Here is a 21,172-nt window from a genome sequence, read left to right as displayed (position 1 = left end):
TCTCAATAGAAGCTGAAAAAGCATTTGACAAAGTACAGCATCCCTTCCTGAGCAAAACTCTTCAAAGTGTAGGGATAGAGGGCACATACCTCAATATTATCAAAGCCATCTAAGAAAAACCCACTACAAATATCACTCTCAATGGAGTAAAACTGAAAGCTTTTCCGTTAAGGTCAGGAGCATGACAGGGATGTCCATTATCACCACTGCTATTCAACATAGTACTAGAAGTCCTAGCCTCAGCAATCCGACAACAAAAAGAAATTAAAGGCATCCAAATCGGCAAAGAAGAATTCAAACTATCACTCTTTGCAGATGATATGATACTATATGTGGAAAACCCAAAAGACTCCACTCCAAAACTGCTAGAACTTGTACAGGAATTCAGTAAAGTGTCAGGATATAAAGTCAATGCACAGAAATCAGTTGCATTTCTTTCCATTAACAACAAGACAGAAGAAAGAGAAATTAAGGAGGCAATCCCATTTACAATTGCACCCAAAATCATAAGATACCTAGGAATAAACCTAACAAAAGAGGCAAAGAATCTGTACTAAGAAAACTAGAAAGTACTCATGAAAGAAACTGAGGAAGAACAAAGAAATGGAAAAATGTTCCATGCTCGTGGATTGGAAGAACAAATATTGTGAAAATGTCTATGCTACCTAAAGCAATCTACACATTTAATGCAATACCTATCAAAATCCCATCCATTTTTTTCAAAGGAATAGAATAAATAATCCTAAAATTTATATGAAACCAGAAAAGACCTCGAATAGCCAAAGGAATATCGAAAAAGAAAGCCAATGTTGGTGGCATCACAATTCCGACTTCAAGCTCTATTACAAAGTTGTCATCATCAAGACAGTATGGTACTGGCACAAAAACACACACAGAGATCAGTGGAACAGAATAGAGAGCCCAGAAATAGACCCTCAACTCTATTGTCAACTAATCTTCGACAAAGCAGGAAAGAATGTCCAATGGAAAAAAGACAGTCTCTTCAACAAATGGTGCTGGGAAAATTGGACAGCCAGCCACATGCAGAGAAATGAAATTGGACCATTTCCTTACACCACACATGAAAATAGACTCAAACTGGATGAAGGACCTCAACGTGAGAAAGGAATCCATCAAAATCCTTGAGGAAAACACAGGCAACAACCTCTCTAATTTGACCTCAACCGCAGCAACTTCTTCCTAGGAACATCGCCAAAGACAACAGAAGCAAGGGCAAAAATGAACTATTGGGATTTCATCAAGATCAAAAGCTTTTGTACAGCAAAGGAAACAGTTAACAAAACCAAAAGACAACTGACAGAATGGGAGAAGATATTTGCAAACAACATATCAGATAAAGGGCTAGTATCCAAAATCTATAAAGAGCTTAGCAAACTCAACACCCAAAGAACAAATAATCCAATCAAGTAATGGGCAGAGGACATGAACAGACATTTCTGCAAAGAAGACATCCAGATGACCAACAGACACATGAAAAAGTGCTCCACATCACTCGGCATCAGGGAAATCAAAACCACAATGAGATATCACCTCACACCAGTCAGAATGACTAAAATGAATGAGTCAGGAAATGACAGATACTGGCGAGGATGCGGAGAAAGGGGGACCCTCCTACACTGTTGGTGGGAACACAAGCTGGTGCAACCACTCTGAAGAACCGTGTGGAGGCTCCTCAAAAAACTGAAAATAGAGGTACCCTATGACCCAGCGATTGCACTACTGGGTATATATCCTAAAGATACAAACGTGGTGTTCCGAAGGGGCACGTGCACCTGAATGTTTATAGCAGCAATGTCTACAATAGCCAAACTATGGACAGAACCTAGGTGTCCATCAACAGATGAATGGATCAAGAAGATGTGGTATATATACACAATGGAATACTATGCAGCCATCAAAAGAAATGAAATCTTGCCATTTGTGACAATGTGGATGGAACTAGAGGGTATTATGCTTAGGGAAATAAGTCAGTCAGAGAAAGACAACTATCATATGATGTCCTGATATGAGGAAGTGGAGATGCAATGTGGGGGGTTTGGGGGATAGGAAAAGAAAAAAATGAAAGAAGGTGGGATTGGGAGAGAGACAAACCATAAAAGTCTCAATCTCCAAAAACAGACTGACGGTTGCTGGGGGGAGGGGGCATGGGAGAGGGTGGTGATGATATGGACATTGGGGAGGGTATGTGCTATGATGAGTGCTGTGAAATGTGTAGACCTGGCAATTCACAGACCTGTACTCCTGGGGATAAAAATACATTATATGTCTATTAACAACAACAACAAAAAAAACTAAAAGACAACAGGCTAAATGGGAAATTTGCAAATCTGATAAGGGGTTAGCATCCAAAGTATATAAGGAACCTACACAACTCAACACACACACACACACATAGAATCCGATTCATATGGGCAGAAGACACGAACAGATATTTCTTCAAAGAAGCATACAGGGCCAACAAACACATGAAAAGATGCTCAACATCCCTCATCATCAGAGAAATGCAAATCAAAACCACATGAGGTATCACCTCACACCTTGCAGAATGGCTAAAATCAAAAACTCAGGAAACAAGTGTTGGCAAGAATGTGGAGAAAAAAGAACACTTGTACACTCTTTGTAGGAATGCAAACTGGTGTGGCCACTGCAGAAGGCAGTATGGAGTTTCCTCAAAAAATTAAAAATAGTATTACCCTATGATCCAGTAATCACACTACTGGGTATTTACCCACAGAACACGAAAACACTAATTCGAAAAGATATATATGCACCCTTATGTGTATTGAACCATTATTAATTTACAAAAGCCAATCTATGAATACTTTCTAAGTATCCATGGAAAGATGAATGGATAAAGAAGAGGTGGTACATATATACAATATTATTCAGCCATAAAAAAAGAATGAAACCTGCCACTTGCAACAACATGGATGGATCTAGAAACTATAATGCTAAGTGAAATAAGTCAGAGAAAGATAAATATGATATGATTTCACTCATATGTGGAATTTAAGAAACAAAACAAATGAGCAAAGGGAAAGAGAGAGAGAGATGCAAACCAAGAAACACACTCTTAACTAGAAAACAAACTGATGGTTACCAGGAAGGAGGTGGGTTTGGGGGTGGGTGAATAGATGAAAGAGATTAAGGAGTGCACTTATCATGATGAGTGTTGAGTAACAGATGGAACAGCTGAATCACTGTACTGTACACCTGAAACTAATATAACACCACATGTTAAGTATACTGGAATTAAAATTTTTTAATGAAAAAAAAATATGCCTGGCAAAAAACACATAGCACTTATTACTATCATCATCATCATCACTCTTTGAAGTCTGTCACAGAGCACATGGTAAATATATTATTATTACTATTATTACTATTATTTGATGCCTCCTCTTAAACTAAGGAGCATTTCAACATAAAACATACAGGATAGAGGGTGCATGAGTGGCTCAGTGGGTTAAAGCCTCTGCCTTCTGCTCAGGTCATGATCCCAGAGTCCTGGGATCAAGCCCTGCATTGGACTCCCCACTCAGCAGGGAGCCTGCTTCCCCCTCTCTTTCTGCCTGCCTTTCTGCCTACTTGTGATCAGTCTGTCAAAAAAATTTAAAAATCTTTAAAAAAATACAGAATAGAGACTGTGACTTTTTTTAATTTTTATTTATTTTTTTAATTTCTTTTCAGTGTTCCAGAATTCATTGTTTATGAGCCACACCCAGTGCTCCATGCAGTATGTGCCCTCCTGACAGCCTTCCCTTTGAGATCAGGAACACGACAAGGATGCCCACTCTCACCTCTCTTGTTCAACATAATATTAGAAGTCCTAGCAACAGCAATCAGACAACAAAAAGAAATAAAAGGTATTCAACTTGGCAATGAAGTAGTCAAATTCTCTCTCTTCACAGATGACATTATACTTTCTATGGAAAACCCAAAAGACTCCACCCCCAAAATACTAGAACTCATACAGCAATTCGGTAATGTGGCAGGATACGAAATCAATGCACAGAAACCAGTGGCTTTCTTATACACCCACAATGAAAATATAAAAAGAGAAATTAGAAAATCAATTCCATTTACTATAGCACCAAGAACCATAAGATACCTGGGAATAAACCTAACCAAAGAGGTAAAGGATCTGTACTCAAGGAACTACAGAACACTCATGAAAGAATTTGAAGAAGACACAAAAAGATGGAAGAGCATTCCATGCTCCTGGATCAGAAGAATAAACATTGTTAAAATGTCTATACTGCCTAGAGCAATCTATACTTTCAACACCATCCCGATCAAAATTCCACCGGTATTTTTCAAAGAGCTGGAGCAAACAATCCTAAAATTTGTATGGAACCAAAAGAGACCCCGAATTGCTAAGGAAGTGTTGATAAAGAAAAATAGATCTGGGGGTATCACCTTTCCCAATTTCAGGCTTTACCACAAAGCTGTGATCACCAAGACAGCATGGTACTGTAAGTGACTCTTTTGGCACTCCAGAGGTCAGCCTGTGCTCCTGGCCACGGTAACAACAGTCTCCTCTTCAATAATGCTAATTCTGATGTCTTCCCTTTCCGTGACCACCTTCAGATGTCTTCAGCTCTTTGCCCCCCTTATTCTTACACAAGTTATAAAGACTTCTAATTTACACAGGTAATCCATTTATATAAGTTACAAAGGCTTCCAAATCTAAAATATTTCAATTATATAAAAATTGTCCCATGGGGTCATGCAAAAAAATGAGAAGGTTTTGCTGTGGGATATGAAAATTATATTTAACTTTCAAAACTGTAAAAAGTCAAGAGCTGCTCTGCCTGGTGAGACTACAAGCAAGAATGAGCTAATTTGACTCACATCATTTTGTAGAACAGACACCCAGGCCAAAATAATTAATATTGGAAATGGATATGGGAAGTATCTGTAGGCTCAGGGAAAAAAAATAAATATTAAGTCCACATATTTGTATGTACCAAGACAAGCACCTCCAAACTCCACTATGTTATTTACACCCTAGTTTTTTTTCCTCTTCTGTAATGTTAATCCACTCAGCAAATGTTAAAAAATAAGGGTTATCACAAAATTGATTTATGAGACTGACAACTAGTCATGGTCTAATCAACTCTCTTCAATTTGACCAAAATCAATATTTTTTAAAGCCAAGATTCTGGTCATGTTTTTCAGAATCGGTGCTAACCCTCCCATTTAAAAACTAATATTTCATGGTCCTGTGCATCAGTTAAGCCTTTTCCAAAATACTCATGTGTCTACTGTCAAGTAAATAGGGCCAGAATATTTATTAAGGCAAGTTTCTGATATACTTTTCAGTGCTGAATTGATAATTAATATACTCTTAGACACAAGAGAGGAAAAACGTTATTATATAGTGGGCTTCTGACTGGCTTTGATTTCTTTTAATAGTCTCAAAGATTACCATAGCATGTTGGTTATTGACAGGGCAATTTTTGGTGTGAGATATCAGACTTAAGTAAGAACCTAACACTTAAGAGACCCTGTTTTATGAGGAGAGAAAAAAATGGTTGGAGAAACTGGAGGTTATTTCTGTTTATTTCCATCCTTTGAAACAGCAAAAGTCAGTGTTCCTTTGCAAAGCCAACCTGCCAGAAAAACACTTCAAGTGTCATCCCACAAAACCAAATAAAATCTATGTGTGGTATATGAGAGGGTCAGAATGACAACCCTTTCATACTTGCCACTGTAGAGCTGAAGGTTTATTATGTCTTTTTCGAGGACCCATCGGAGCAAGTGAATGGTAACAGAACAGAAGCCTTTCAAGGAAATGATTATATAAGACGAACTCCACAAGCCACATTTTTAACCAGTTTCATCACCTCCCATAGATTCAAAAACCCACTTGGGGTATAGCCTAGTGTTTGGGAGTGCAGGGTACCAAAACAAATTAGGTCATCAGTTTAGTCACTGTTGTGAGAGCCTCTGCTCTCTCAACATAAAATGGTGATAGTGGTACCTATCTTTCTGTAAAGATTACTTTGGATAACTCATGTAAAAATCCCTGTGCATAATACATACTCAGTAAAGAGTATAAATTATTATACTTTCTGTGCTTTTTTTTCCCTATAAGTGAGATTTTTTTTTCAGTTAAATTTATTTATTGATTAAATGAGGTGACTGCATGAATTATTATGTTGGTCCCTGGGATAGTTGAATAAGATTAAAGTGAGGTTTAGGTTAAGAAGAATTCAGTAAACCATGGTGGGAAAATCATAGCATCTTAGGCTTACAACAACCTATGTCCCATGAGGAAGTAAAGATGGTCAGAAAGCAATGAATGAGATCAGCAAACAAGACCAAGGTAAACCACTGACTGAGTGAGCACTTTGGTTGTGTCTATGTATACCAAGAAAAATGAAAGATTAATAAGAATCATTTAGTTAACTCATGAAGCAGGAAAGGGTTTCCCTTTCTTCCAAGATCTGCATATTTTAATGAGTGTTTACCATCTTCAACTATTCAGTAATTGCTTTGATTCCACAGTTCATGTGTTGCATATATCAATAGAGCCTATTTCCTTGAGATCCCACAAAGAGCAAAATGGCTGCTTAGTTGTACTCTAGTCATGAAAAGGCAATTTGGAAGGCAATCAAGCCATTTGGTTAAATGCAAATCAAGGGAGTACAAATCCAAGCTTTTAGTAAACTTTCATGAGTCATCCAGGGCTCAAAGGGATTGCACCTTTAGGATCAGCCTAAGGAACATATCAAAAGTTTTACGGCTTCTGAGTAGTTAAGAAAACACAGTCTTTACTCTTTCTTCTACCTGTGCACTATCTGGAGCTATTTATCAGGTGAAGGCAGAAGAAATAGACAAGATTCCAAGGCATTTCCCATCAAAGCCTGTTTCATTTAAAGGTCCATTTTATTAGGCTGTACTGTAAGGCTGTGGCTGTATACAAAATAAACCGGAGAACTGTTGCTACTATCCAGCCACTTTAGACCCAGAACTCCTGTTTTCATCTAAAATATCTAAATGCATTTCATTCTGAATTATTCTGATAATATCACAATTCTAAACACCACACTTCACTTTCCATGTATAGATAGAGAGATGTCTGTTAACTAAGGGACTCATTTGGAAACATACTTTATTCTGTTTCCTCATGCTGGTAATGAAGAACAAGACTTTGAGTGATAAATTTCCTTGAAGACATTGACATGGGAAGATGAATGTCATTCTGGTCAAGACATAGAAAATTTTTATTTTTCTAAATTCACGAAATCAAACTAAATTTATACAATTCTTGAAGTTTTGAAGTTTGAGTCTAATTAATATTAAAAGCAGAGTTATAAGCAGGTCAAGCGCTAAGAGAAATTTGTTTGGAAAAAACATTTTCCATGTTATCCTTTGATGTATGGCTTTATTTCTGTTGTCATTATCTTGGTTCAGACCTTAATTTTTTCTTATTGTGACTACTGTGATGGTCTTTTAGTTGGCCTTAATGTCTCCAAGCTCATACCCTTCCAAGCTCTCTTCCATGCCTTCATCACATTTTCAGATACAAACTTCAGTATGATGCTCTCTGGACTAAAGGTTTTTGATGACACCCCACTACCACTACCCTCAGTGCTTCCAAGATGAAGTCCTAGTTCCAGTGCATGTATGCAAACCCTTCAAGGCCTGGCCTCTGACCACTTCCTCAGGCACATTTCCCACTAATTACCCATTAATATCCATTACTAATACTGCTATGACATGCATTTCCTATCCCTGATGTTTTCCTGATGTTGCCTCCTTCCCATTACCCACAAATGCATACCTAATCCTCTTTAACACTCGGCCCAAGCAAAATTTTCTTTGCCATTTTTCCCTGATGTCTGCACATCTCCAGATATGAATTGATCAATTCCTCAATAGTATGGAGTTCCACTTGTTGAAATCCTATCTAATCTTCAAAGTCAGTCTTAAACACAGCTTTAATAAGTAGAATAACCATATGATTTTTCTTCCAAACTGGAATGCCTTTGAGAATGGAGGAGTGTCTTACACATAGTTATCCCAGGACAATAAGCCAAAACTAGGACTATCTCAGGCAAACCAGGATATAAGCTCACCTTATCTGGAAAGGCCTTCATGATTCGCAAGACTGAGATGAGCCCTTCTACTTGTTCTTCTCTTATGCCACTGCATCCTTGCAATATACTCATGTATGTTTGTATCATCCCTATTACCAAATTGTACTCTCTTCAGGAACAGGAATCATATTTACTCATCTTTGTAATTTTTTAAGATTTTATTTATTTATTTATTTGACAGAGATCACAAGTAGGTAGAGAGACAGGCAGATAGAGGGGGGAAGCAGGCTCCCTGCTGAGCAGAGAGCCCGTTGCGGGGCTCGATCAGAGGACTCCAGGATCATAACCTGAGCTGAAGGCAGAGGCTCTAAGCCACCCAGGCACCCTTCATCTTTGTATTCTTTACTACACCTGCCATACTGCTTCACATACAAAAAGTGTCTTAAAATACCTCAAAAATAAATAAATAAAATTTAAAAATAAAATAAAATGCATGTTCACCTAGAACAGTTTAAGTATGGTGCCATTTATGGCAGTGTGAGGAAGCAATACTAAATATACTTTAAATGATACCACTTGTAGATTTTAGGCTAATTAGCAACATGTTCTGAACAAATCTTTATCAACTGTGTCTTAAAATGCCGGGAATTTACATGTTAGAATCTAAATAAATGCTTTCTTTTTTCTGCACTAAATTTCTGATATATAATGCTAATGAAAAAGAAACAGACATACAAGCTTTTAATTTTTCCTTAATATAAGCACCTTAGAGGAAATTATCTCCTGCAACTCTTTGATTTATTTAAAAGAAAATTAGGTTTCTACTTGTTTTGAGAACTATTGTTCCACCTAATGTTGTTTATATGCCAAACAATGAGAAAATCAAGAAATACCTAAATTCTTTTATTCCAAATGAAAATAAGGTTATAAGGATATATCAAAGAGAAATTTTATTTGCTAATGATTTTGGAAATGCCAGATTCAGGGGGCATACTGTAACTAATCATTAGCAAATTTTTACAAATATTTTTTTCCAAAGCATATAAATCTCTCAAAGAATGTGAATATGATATTACTTATTAGCATCTTTTATCCAAAACACATTTTTTAAAAATATAGTATAATGGAGGATATTAGTTTTCTTAATTTTGTACAAACTGGCTCTGAGTAGTTAAATACATTTGGGGGGTGGGGTCATGAAAACAAAGCAACGCTGGACAACACAGCTTTCTGATGAGATTGTGACCTCAATGTGGAAAATGTTCTCTTACACATAATCAAGTCTATTCTCAACGGACTAGCAATCCAGACGCGAGAGAACAGTATTTCTATAACTTAGATCTTGGCTTTGTCCATGACCATATGCCTGCCCTGGAAAGAGACAATTCCAATTCTCAAGTCCTGAATATCTCACACCATTTTCTGAGGTTAGAGTTTAATTTACTCCACGTAATTTAAAACCTATATAACTAGGTACAGATATTCCAGAGAACTACTCCAAATTATTATAGAATGTATATTTAAATAGATTTTCCCCAGACTGGTCCTAACAAATATGCCCATTCCTTTCCTACAAAGTGTAACACACAATAAACACCAATACTTTGTAACGACGTACCAACTCATTGCCAGGTATCATCCTCTTTCTCAAGCAATAGATGCTGGATACTGTCCAAAATAACAGGCAAATCTGCTTCCATTTATTTATAGCTTCTGCCTAATTTATGGCAGCTCATATAAAAACAGCAAAAAATGGCATTGTTAAATTAGAAAAATCAAAACTAAGAGAAACTGGGTAGAATAATAAGATTAAACCAGGATTCAAGTTAGATACCAAAATGTATACCATAAGTTCCTGTACAATTACTAAAGGCATCCTGTAGATTTAACTCTGAACTTTCTAGGAGCCAAAGCAAAGAAGAGAATGCAATCAGTTGAAAATTATAATTTTTAAAACAGCAACTTTTTTAGGAGAAACTTAGATTTCACAATCTGGAGTGGGGGTGGGGGGAATCTTCCCAGAGATCCTCATTAAGAAGATTCTATAAGTTATGCTGGAGGCTGTTCTTTTTTCCCCACTTCTAGTTAGTTGATTAATTAGTTTTAATAATGTAATAAATATCTATGAATCTACCACCCACAACCAAAGCTAGGACCTTGACATTACCCCACATCAATTCTATGGTCCGAACATAGTCCAATCGCTTAGATTCCCACCAAGAGTAACAATCATCCTGAATCATATATCCCTCACTCCCTAGGTTCCTTTTTATATAGGATATTGCAATTATTTATATGTAGTCCTAAAATTCTTTTTTTTTCTTATTTTGTTTCCAGCTTTATTTAAATGAATATCATTTTGTATATAATTTTTAGGACTTATTTTCTCAATTAATATTACGTCCTAAGATTCATCCATATTAAGGCAAAACTACAAAGACACATATATCAATAAGATCAGTGATTGCCAGGAGCTGTGGAGGGGCTGGATGAATAGGCAGAGCATAGAGAATTTTTAGGGCAATGAAAATACTGTATATGATAGTTTAATGATGGATATATGTCATAATACATTTATCCAAACCCAACATATGTATGCAACGTAGAGTGAACCCTAAGATAAACTATGGACTTTTGGGTGATCATAATGTGCCATGTAGGTTCATCCTTGGTAACAAATGCACCATTCTTATGAATGAAGCTCTAATAAGGGAAGCTATGTAGGTGTGAGGGCGTATAGGAAAGCTCAGTACTTTCCTCTCAATTCTGTTGTAGATCAAACTGCTCTAAAAAATTAAGTCTTTAAAAATTCTAAAGCCTGGCGATTCACAGACCTGTACCCCTGGGGATAAAAATATATGTTTATTAAAAAAAAAAAAAGACAGGGGACACTACACAAGACTCACACCTTATTAACACCTGAGACAAATTATGTACCAACCTCACACAGTCCATGTAAAAATAAATTATTAAATAAATAAAACACTAAAAAAAAAATCCTAAAGCAAACCAAAAAAAAAAAATCCATTTATATTATTTTATATTGCTGTAATTCATTTATTTTTATAGCCTCCACTGTGGGGAACTATAACACAATCTGTTCATTTATTTTCTCATTGGTGAGTGTTTATTTTGTAGTTTTTGTTATTGTGAAGAGTGGTGCTATGAATATTGTGTTCACGTCTCTTGTTGAAAATCTACAGGACTTTCATCTAAGAGTGAAATTGCTGAGTCATCAAGTGTGGGTCATATTTAACAAAATCTCCTTTATAAATACAGCCACTTATGTACAAGTGCTTCATAAAGGGTAAAATTTCACATAGTACATAAAGAGCAGGACATCAAAGTATAACTCACTTAAAACCATTTACTGCTTTCTGATAATATGACTTGGTCCGGGGGTAGTATTTATCTAGAAAAATAAATAGATTGCTGTCCCACCATGAACATTATTCCTCTAAGTGAGCTCTCAGAAAGCACTGAGTAGTAGGGAATTCAAGGTTAACATTTCTGTCAGGAATCTTATATGCAGACTGACTATATGGTCAATTAAGAGTAGGAAAAATCGTAAGCATTTACTCCTATTTAACAACACTGCAGGAAGTTACCCATTGTTCCTTGTTTCTTTCTCTATGTCCTTTACGTATTCCTAATGACATCAACTAGAAAAGCTTAATTGGGTGCTAAAGCCTCTTCCACATTTCTCCTTGGCATTTGACTCTCTCTGTAAACAAAGTGCTTCTTCCCTGCACTAGAGCAGTTAGCCAGACAGAACATGTGGATGAAGGCTTAGCAGTGAGAGAGCAAGCCTCTCTAAGGAAATCGAAGAAAATTCACTGGCTTGCAGGAGAGTTGAAATTAGGAACCAGAGAGAAAAAAAAGATGAAGATATAGAAAGCCAGATCAAGGAGGACCTTTTAAGAGCTATTAATCTACAGGATCCATAGGAAATCAGAACCGTGGATTGGGCCCAGCCTAAACCTTACTTTGTGTTAACTCTGCCCTTCTGATTTAAATCATGTCCTTGTCTGTGACCTTGACTTCTTCCAGAGGACCTGGTGTTATTTGCAATGATATTCTCTCTACTCACTTCTGAGTAAATACTTCTGATGAGGTCTTGCCCTCATACCCTCCTTCCCCAGCGTATTTGTCACAGCAAGTGGGAAGTAGAAAAAGTGGAGCAAAGTATCGGGGACACCTGAATTTTTAACAAAGCACATAATAAACAACTGTTAGTTAAAAAAAAAAAAATTTTTTAAAGTAGTGTGCTGAGTTCACCAGACCTCTTGCTTGAGTTCTTTTTTTTAAAAGTCTTCAGTGGGACTCATTTGATCTTTATTGGCTTAAATCTCAATGTTCTCCCAGAGGAGCCTGCAGCTTACAGGGAAGTACTCCCTGGCTTTTCATTCAATGTGTTGAATGTGTACAGCTTATTTGGAGCTGGGAGGGTAAACAAACAGAGAAATCTGCCTTCTCTTTGCATATCCAGATCCAATAACCAAGAAAAACCATGAAAAATCAAATTGTTAGCTCTGGTCTCCCCCTTCCCAAACTACAAATACAGTAAACAATCAATGAATTCAAGGCAAAGGTAAAGCTTGGCTTAAGAAGAATAAATCCAATGTTCTCCACGTGGTAGAGGCGGAGTTACAAAGTCAAAGGGAGGAATTAAGAAATGAGGCAACTTCCCAAGTTCTTCGGAGTTTCCATAATGTGACTTTATTTTATTATCAGGAACATTATATACCTCCAAATAGTTAATAACACAAATGCACAAAATACAGATTCAGTGAGGCATGGTTCCTTTATATTAGCCATAATATCCTTTCCTCTTACTTTCCATAGCTAATGGAGACTAGTCTAGGCCTTTCTAGCATTGTATCTCAATCACTAGGAGATAGCACTGTAAAAGAAAAAGCTTAAAATTTAGACAAAAAAGTCAAAGATTAAAAATACTATCTCTTTTGAGATTGACCAGTGATCTTCTTAAGTATGAAGGCAGTTTCCCAAAGTGTACAACAAATATCGGACACCATGCCAAAGAAAATAAACAAATGGCAATGTATGCAGAGAATGTACAAAACCACGATATCCCAGAGGAGATTAGGTGAGAGCTCAAATAATAAGCCATAAATATAAAAGAAATCTACATCTCTGACATACATTTCTATTCCTTTATATTTCACTCACAAGTTGTATTTGTGAAAAGCTCAAGGAAAAAAATATAATTATGAATTGAAGAGATTTTCTGCATAATTCATGACCTCAAATACATGTTTGCCTGTACTATCTAGATATTCAAGTCAACGGGGAGAATTTGGGTTTTTTTGGTTTAAATTACCTACATAAGTGCCTCAATATTTGCTTGAATGCAAAGACTCAGCCTCAATACATGAGATAGAGTAAGAGTAAGAGTAAGATGTCCTTAACTGGCAATATACTTAAAAGAGTTGTAACCTAGTCTACCCTCATTCTGAACCTTCCTGATTTCACTTCCATATCCAGCGCTTCCAGGGCCTTGCTTCCATTAAAAGAAAGTTTTTCCACAATTTACTGGTTTTATAGGCTTTTAGTCAACAATTCATGAATCAGGCAGCATCCAATCTAGCAGATAGAAAGGAGCACTTCAGAGCTGTACAGGGTGAGAGGTTTGTATAGGCCAAAGTGAGCAGTTATACTTGGTATGTGCTGACTGGTTAAAGCAGGGGGGACTTTCTTTATACAGAGCAAAGGAAAGTTTTGGAGCCAGTTCAGGTAACTCGTGTTGAACAGGCAAGTGCTGACCAGTGGCCCTAGGCCTTCCTTTTCCGGAAGACCTCAGCAAAACGTGTTGGGTTATCGACATAGGGTTTCACATGAATAACTTTGTCTTGGGCCTAATCTAGTATTTTCACACCTCTCTTCCTAACCTATCCCATTTTTTTAATGTACCTATCCTATTTTAGTCTTCTGTGCCTCACCCACTCCCTCATGGACACGCACTGAATTGCCTTCTTCTAAGTAACATCAGTGACTAGAGAGAATTGAAAATAAAGCAACTTACCAGAAGAACCTGTATCATAAGAGGATGAAAGAAATCTGGAAAGGAGTATAAGTGGAGGGCAAGAGCCAAAATCACCAATAGGAGATTCCTTGAGATGAGTTCCCATGACAGTAACCTAGAAAAAAAAGGGGGGAGGGTGGTAAAAAAAAAAAAAAAAAAATACTGTGAGGCTACCTGAAAGCTATCAAAACAAACTGATATATTTTGCAATATAAAATCCTCAAAGAGAAAACCAGTTTGGGGCTTAACATAAATTGAAAACATTTCATCCTTATGAACACATACACATACAGAAATATATATTATTTTGTGGTTATTCCTAATAGTTGTTGTAAATGTATACAGAACGCACCTGACTTCAAGTTGGTTAAACAATTCTGAAAAAATACATTTTCCTGTGTCCTTTATGAAGAATCTAAAAAGTCTAGGTAACAGAGGCATACTTCAATGTCTGACATCTGAGTTCATCAGCTCAAATACAACACTGATGTTAGCAATAACATAACACCTTTCTGGTGCCATTGATGTTTTGCAACTTTTAAGAGCTCTAGGATATTTTCATTCCCACTGATTATCAGTATATAAAAATCATTTTTAGTCAGGTTAAATAGGGAAGCTGAAATCAGATCTATTACCCATTCAAACACCCTTTATTTTACATCCCTAGTAACTATTACCTCACAATTTTTTATTTGTTTCCTTCTGAAACTTGACATAAAATTCTTTTAATATTTATAATTATTATACAATAGACAATGTAATTGCCATCTATTAACTCATAACTATTATAAGCATCACCTGCATAATTATTGTTAACAAAATAAATGACTCACACTGAGATCAGTATTATTAATATCAATGTTGTGACATTAGAACAATAACAGCACAACTGCTACTTCTATACACCATCTTAAAGGGCCATCCCTTCCAGTCCCAGCAATAGTTCTTAGCAACTTTAACCTCAACTCCCGAAATCTAAAATGTAAGTATAAATTTATAAAATGTATAGTATACATCTTAAGGCTACCCAAACATATCACATAAATAAGTCATGTTTTATCATATCATGGCATATGCAAACAATTGCTAAAATCACAAGTTTATACTTCTTCATACCCATTAGAAGAAGCTCGATCTCATGTACTGCATGTATTCCCAGAAGGTTTCAAGGAGCTTCCGGGGAAGGAGCTACTTCTAAGGACACAGAGACCTGAAGAACACAACATTGATTGGAGATCTGAGGACTGATATTACCAGGGAGGGATGTGGCTGACCATGTAGAGCCAATAGTCTACCACTGGGATGTTTTCTGAGCCAGCCCTTATGGACCACACTAATTTCATCAAATAAAATTCTTTTTTATTTCTTCAAATAAAATTCTGATTTATTTTATACTCAGGGAATTTCAAATTTCAAGATACAGCAGATAAAATTTAAATGTTATATAAGAATGGTAAATCGTATGGTGCACATAAATTTAAATGTGGTTTGTATTCTAACTTAAAACTTTACTTGGGGGGCACCTGGATGGTTCAATGGGTTAAAGCCTCTGCCTTTGGCTCAGGTCATGACCCCAGGGTCCTGGATCAAGCCCCACATCGGGCTCTCTGCTTAGCAGGGAACCTGCTTCCTCCTCTCTCTCTCTGCCTGCCTCTTTGCCTACTTGTGATCTCTGTCTGTCAAATAAATAAATAAAATCTTTAAAAAAAAAAACTTTACCTTTTTAAAAATATTTTATTTATTTATTTGAGAGAGAGAGAGAGGGACAGAGATAGCGACAGAGAACAAGAGCAGGGAGGAGAGGAAGAAGCTGGCTCCTTGCTGCTAATGTGTGGCTTGATCCTAGGACCCTGGAATCATGATCCAAACTGAAGACGCTTAACAGACACCCAGGCACCCCCATCACTTAAAACTTTAACAATCCACATGCTGTGCTCTCAGAGGTCATCCAGGGTATATGCTAACTATATAGAGATCCATAGTCACCATGAGCCACCAACATTGATCACTCAACCTGCAGCTGTTAGCTAAGTAACATAGGAGTCTATGTATATAGTCATAAATGCATGTATTTATTTAATAAATATTTGATTATTTATATATTATAAATTGTTTCACCATTCACATTAAAAATGTACAGAACACAAGTATGACTCTAATACTGAACTTCCATAACACGGTTTCACAATCTCGCCTCACACTTACCAATTCATAATAGGGAATCATATTCCAGTCATGTTGTGGGTCACCTTGTCCATTTATATTAAAATTCTAATTTGCTCTGGGCCTATGAGCCTATAGACCTAAGCAGTGGATGAAATAATTCTCAGTAGGTTAATTTCATTTGAAAGATATTATTCTTTCTAGACCTATGCTCACGGGTGCTTTGAAAAGGGGCTATATCCCTGTGGTGGTCATTAGAGATGTTCACACACACCCTGTTTTTTCCTATTTTGAGCATATGACAGCAGAGCACTCCCCGACTACTCTGAAGTTAGGTATAGCCAGGTCATTTACTTTGGCCACCAAAATGTGACTCAAAATTACATGTGTCCCTCTAGCCTTAAGAAACAGTACATAATTTGCCAAGTTCCTTTTTTTCCTGCCTTGGCAAGTATGGGAGAACATATTGAGATAAGGGCTCCAAGTGACTGCATTTACTGCAATGACTCACAATAGACATTTAGCATAAGCAAACATTTACCAGAAATACACTTTTATGGTGTTGAGCCACTGAGATTTGGCAGTTGTTATTTCAGCAAACTTAGCCTATTCTGACTTACACAGTCTCTTAAGGATTCCAGAAATTTCTCGAAATTCACTCATAAAGCAAGTGTATGCCATCTGAGGTTTTTTAAAATCATAAATATGGTAAAATCATAAATATGATGTGAAGCTGGTAAGTGTAGATTATTATTAAATCAACTTTGGTAATGATTATAGACAATCACAAGCACTAATTGAAGCAGTCAGTCCAGTCATCAGACTCTGAAACATCCAAGTTTAATTAACATCTCTACCCTAAATAAAATTGATTCTACAGTAAACCAAATGGCAAATTAGGACACCTTAGAAAGACCATTAGATAGATGAAAATGATTTTTTAAATTTCACTTTGCATTTTTATTTTCCCTCTATAAATTATGTCTATGCAACCCTGGCATATAAATCTTTCTAAAACAACAATAATCCTCTCTCTAATTCAGAAACTATAATATATTCCTGCTATTTTAAATCAAAACCAAACTCTTTGACCCTGGCATGGCACTGAAGGCCTTACCAGCTCTAATGTATTTCCCACCCAATATGCACCCCTGCCACTTCTCATCCAATCTGATCAACAGGTCTCTTCACCCCACACACTGTGTTCTTTCCATTCTGCTCCACCCACTAACAATGCCTAAACTCTTGCAATATTTAAAGTGTATACATAATGCCGTATTTGATTATAGATGAGTTTCTAGTTAGTACTGTGGATATACATATGTTATTCTTTTCTACCCCCGTTAACTAAATCACCAGCTCTCTAAATGAAACAATCTGCTTCCCAATTCCCAGCAAACTCTGAATATATTACACATAAATTAGAAATTAGAAATTTTATGTTAGAAATTAGAAAAATTAGAAAATTTATATTAATTTGTTATGACTTTTGACAATAGCAGTAAATGCAAAATCACAAGAATGCACCGAAGCAAAAAGTAGAAAATAGCATTAAAAGATTCTAAATTATTTAAAAACAAGATTTTGTGTATGCCTCCTCAAAACAGAGGACTTGTTTTTTCAAACAAAATCTTCTTCTTGCAAATAAAACAGTGGCTTGACTCCCACAAGAAAGGATCAATGTACATCCCAAAGAAAATTAAAATATATGTGTGGATTTGCCCAGATATGAAATCCCAGGCTTTACTGGAGAGAGTGGAGCTCACTGAGAGAGGACAAAGCATCCTTCTCAAGAACTAAGTAAAACATCTACTCACATGCATTGGCATTAATTGCCAAGCCGACCTGGAGCATGAACAGGTAGGCTTCCCATAACTCTAATGCACAGCTCCTAAAAAGACAGGAGCAGACTAGCTGTTCATTGAGTTGGGATCACCATGTTCACTAACAACCTTTGCTGCAAAGACAATTCAGACCAAAACTCTGCTCGTAATGGACTCAGGCAGGACAGGGATGTTTGTAGCTGGCTTTTCCACTGCGCAATAGGTAATGAGCCGTGCTCTAATGAGTTCATGCACTGAAATCACTGAGCTGTAAATTCCCTTTGGGAAGCTGTCCAATAAGTTTGCATTTGGAAATATATTGTATTTTAATATCATTTATACATAATCAAAGACATATTCCATATGGGTTTTTATTTCCTCATAGGCTGATAGTCTTAGCAAGTGTTAATAAACTACTGAAAATGTATTGCTACAATTACATTTGCACAGATATTAGACCCTCCCCCTTGTCTGACTGTAATAAATTTGTACAGAAGACTAATAAATTTGCACAGAAAAACTGTACTTCTCAAATTGAAAGTGATTATACTCCAAATTCTGTGGATGGCAACATGTTTGTTTCGAGGTGATAAATTTCTGATGGATCAAAACTCTTCTGATTCACATTTTTACATATGAGATCTGAGTCCTCATCCACAGCCCTGCTTTCCCCAAAAAGGACTTAATATTCCCACTTTCAAAGCCTTTCATGATAAACAGCACAGAAGTGAACTGTACTATTTACCTCTCTTGACTCTTGAGCAGAATTCTTGGGTATAGCATATGCAAGTCCTGGAGTACTAGGAAGAGGACCTCCTGTGAAGAACTAAGGAAAGCATCATATAGGCAGACCAGGGCATTGCCAGTTCATAAGTTTTGATTATGTCCAAGGACCAAAATGTTTCTTTCAATGTGTGCTTTCATGTCTAAACTGAAATAAAATTTGTGGAATTCTATGGGACACATTAGTGCAGTGGTATTTGCTATGATCATGCCATGTTTGAAATGAAAATATGTATTTAGCTGAACCATTCAACTGCCTTATTTCACCATCACTCTTTATAAAGATTATCACCACCTGGACTTGCCAAGTGTAGCTTCCAGCATCATTGCCACTCCATGTGTGTGCCTGAAATGTGCTAGAATCATCTCAGGACAATCTTGGAAGAGATTGGTGTCCTTTTGTCTTTAGATCACTTTGAAAATGTATCATGCAGATAAACTCATACCTCTGTTATGCAATTCCATTCCCTCAAGGCAGACTTTATAATTCATCTATAGCTTTGCCATTTAGAAGACAAGATAATAATAATAAAAAGTTACCAGAACAAATCACCAAGCCACCTGATTATTTTCATGCAAAAAGAAAGCAATTTCTAAATGCCATTGGAGTGTCTACACATGCACAAAGAAGGAGAAATACAAAGCATGACTCAATCCAGGCAAAATAATAAACACACTGCATAATTTGGGGCAAATCACACTGTCCTGATGCCCATGATCCTCCTCCTGATGTATCTTGAGTACATTCACCCTATGTCACGCTGCCTACAGCATGTACCCCACTTCATATCATCATGTAAGCATTTGATTATCCTACATCATCACAAAAATAAGGGTGAATACAGTACAAAATTTTGAGAGAGAGAGACCATATTATAACTTCTATTTTAGTATATGGTTAAAATTGTTTTAAAAAATTGTTCTATTTTATTATTAGTTATTATTGTTAATATATTACTGCCTAATTTACAAATTAAATTCCACCATAGTTATACCTGGATAAGGAAAAAACAGAATATTATAGGGTTTGGTATTGTCCATTATCTCAGGCATCTATTCAAGTTCTTGGAATATATTCCACATGGACAAGGGGGATACTGTGTAGGCTTTCTACTCTGTAAAAAAAAAAAAAAAAAAAGTCTGTCTTTACTAAAAAATACATTTGATTACTAATGAATCTTTGAACACTACATCAAAAACTAATGATGTACTAAATGTTAGCTAACTGAATGTAATAAAATAAATAAAATAAACTCCTAAATATACAAATATAAATAAATCAATACATATATATATGTAAGCACAAAGTTTTATGTTAACTAAAGTAGAAACACTTCAATTTAACTTCAGTTAGTTACCAAATGATTAGAAGATATTTATATTCTTTCACTCAATAATTACATATCTGGAAAAACTTATAAGTAAATCGTCAGAAGTTATCCAAACAATTATGTATTAGAATGTTAACTGAAACACACACTTTCAATTAGAAAAAAATATAATTGTTTACATAAATGATTACAGTGAACTGAGATGTATAAAAGACAGCTATTTAAAGTTTCCCAAAAATGTTAATTATTTGGGGAAGGATACAATGTTGTGTTTAAATGGATGCAAAATTATCCATACAGTATGATCTCAATTTTGAAAATCACATATGTACGTATATAACATACCAAAAAAAAAAAAAAAACTGGAAGAAAATATATGAATATACTAACCATTTTTATTCCTGGGTAATTCCTATTTTCTGCTTTATATTTCTATCTTTTTAGGTGTTTTAGACAGCTGTGTACTTTTTTATTTCAAAAAGAGAAGAATAAATATTTTGAAAGGAATATTTACCTAAAATAATAAAAGAAAACAGAAGCAAAAGGAATATTTTTTTCATTTAGATGTGTTACAAAATAGCATACCAGGCTGTCTCCATGGGGTGCTCCTACTCTGCTTTCGGAGCTCATTTTAAGTGTGTCTTTTAGGAAGCACTGCAAAATCCCACCTCATGAGCAGAACTGAATCTCTTCCCCCCACACACAGTCCAGCCTCTGGTAGCCTCAGAACTCTGGGCTCCACTGCTACATTCTCACCACACAGTACATTGCTGTCTGGTACCCATGCATGAACATGATGTCTTTGGTCTACACCAGGGATAACAACAAAGTGTGCTATGAAATGACTCCCTGTATTTATTATTTATCTATTTATTTATTTGAGAACGAGAGACAGAGTGAGAGAGAGAGAGAGCACCAGTGAGGGGTCGAGGGAGAAGCAGACTCCCCGCGGAGCAGCAA

The 21,172-nt window shown here is 36.2% G+C and overlaps 1 protein-coding gene across 1 annotated transcript in view; it reads right to left on the bottom strand.

The window, feature by feature from the left end:
* LOC309866585 (uncharacterized protein) overlaps nucleotides 1-21,172 on the bottom strand; it is a gene marked incomplete at both ends in the record, with an annotated part of 381,526 nt that overhangs the window by 261,862 nt on the left and 98,492 nt on the right. Inside the window, one exon of the mRNA XM_082734420.1 lies at nucleotides 14,113-14,227. Within this exon, the coding sequence (XP_082590546.1) occupies nucleotides 14,113-14,227 (115 nt within the window). The remainder of the gene's footprint in view (nucleotides 1-14,112; nucleotides 14,228-21,172) is intronic.

The sequence above is a fragment of the Mustela nivalis genome, assembly GCF_964662115.1.
Source record: "Mustela nivalis genome assembly, chromosome: 6".
NCBI lineage: Eukaryota > Metazoa > Chordata > Mammalia > Carnivora > Mustelidae > Mustela > Mustela nivalis.
This window is presented reverse-complemented; position numbering and strand designations above follow the sequence as displayed.